Here is a 679-nt window from a genome sequence, read left to right on the forward strand (position 1 = left end):
TAGACGAATAGTTTTTGATAAATTTGATTCACCTAAGATTTAAAATTTATTTTTTGTATACTTAAATAAAGAAAATAATTGTAGAAAAAATTAATTGTATCATTTAAGTTAGAAAAATAATTTATATTCTCTTATAAACTAAGTACGTAAGAGTATTATTAAGTGTGTATTTTTTTTATTGTTTATATTTTTTTCTACGTAGCATTACATAAATACATACAATTCTGGTGTTGTTTAATTGTATGAGAATTCAACGTTTCATATAATAAATCATCAAATTTATTATGTACTAACCATATTATATCTCTACAACAAAAGTAGATAACCCTATATATTATGTTACAATTGAAAAACGGAACTAGAAGCATGGCATAATATTCTAGAAGTTTTCTTTGTGAAAATCAAACTTAGTAGTGGTTTTCCTTGTGAAATCTAGAGAAAGTCTCTTCAAATCCCTAACCAACGCATGCGTCCCACAGTAGAACACACCTGAAAACAGGGCAATAAATTTGAAATTATTAGACATTAGAAAAGCAACACCGCAGGTACGATAATGATTTATTTCTTTTAATGTTTTTTCTCTTAAATATGTTTTCTGTTGTCATATTTATAAAATTCATACATCAAAAAATTTAAAATATCGATAATTGTTAAAATATTATTAAAAAAATTTAGAGAA

The 679-nt window shown here is 23.9% G+C and overlaps 1 protein-coding gene across 1 annotated transcript in view; it reads right to left on the minus strand.

Annotated features, from left to right (window-relative positions):
• LOC107619591 (respiratory burst oxidase homolog protein B) overlaps window positions 279–679 on the minus strand; it is a gene marked incomplete in the record, with an annotated part of 18,802 nt that continues 18,401 nt past the window's right edge. The window contains 1 exon segment of the mRNA XM_016321888.2: window positions 279–489. Within this exon segment, the coding sequence (XP_016177374.1) occupies window positions 380–489 (110 nt within the window).

This window comes from Arachis ipaensis, chromosome B09, assembly GCF_000816755.2.
Source record: "Arachis ipaensis cultivar K30076 chromosome B09, Araip1.1, whole genome shotgun sequence".
Classification (NCBI taxonomy): domain Eukaryota; kingdom Viridiplantae; phylum Streptophyta; class Magnoliopsida; order Fabales; family Fabaceae; genus Arachis; species Arachis ipaensis.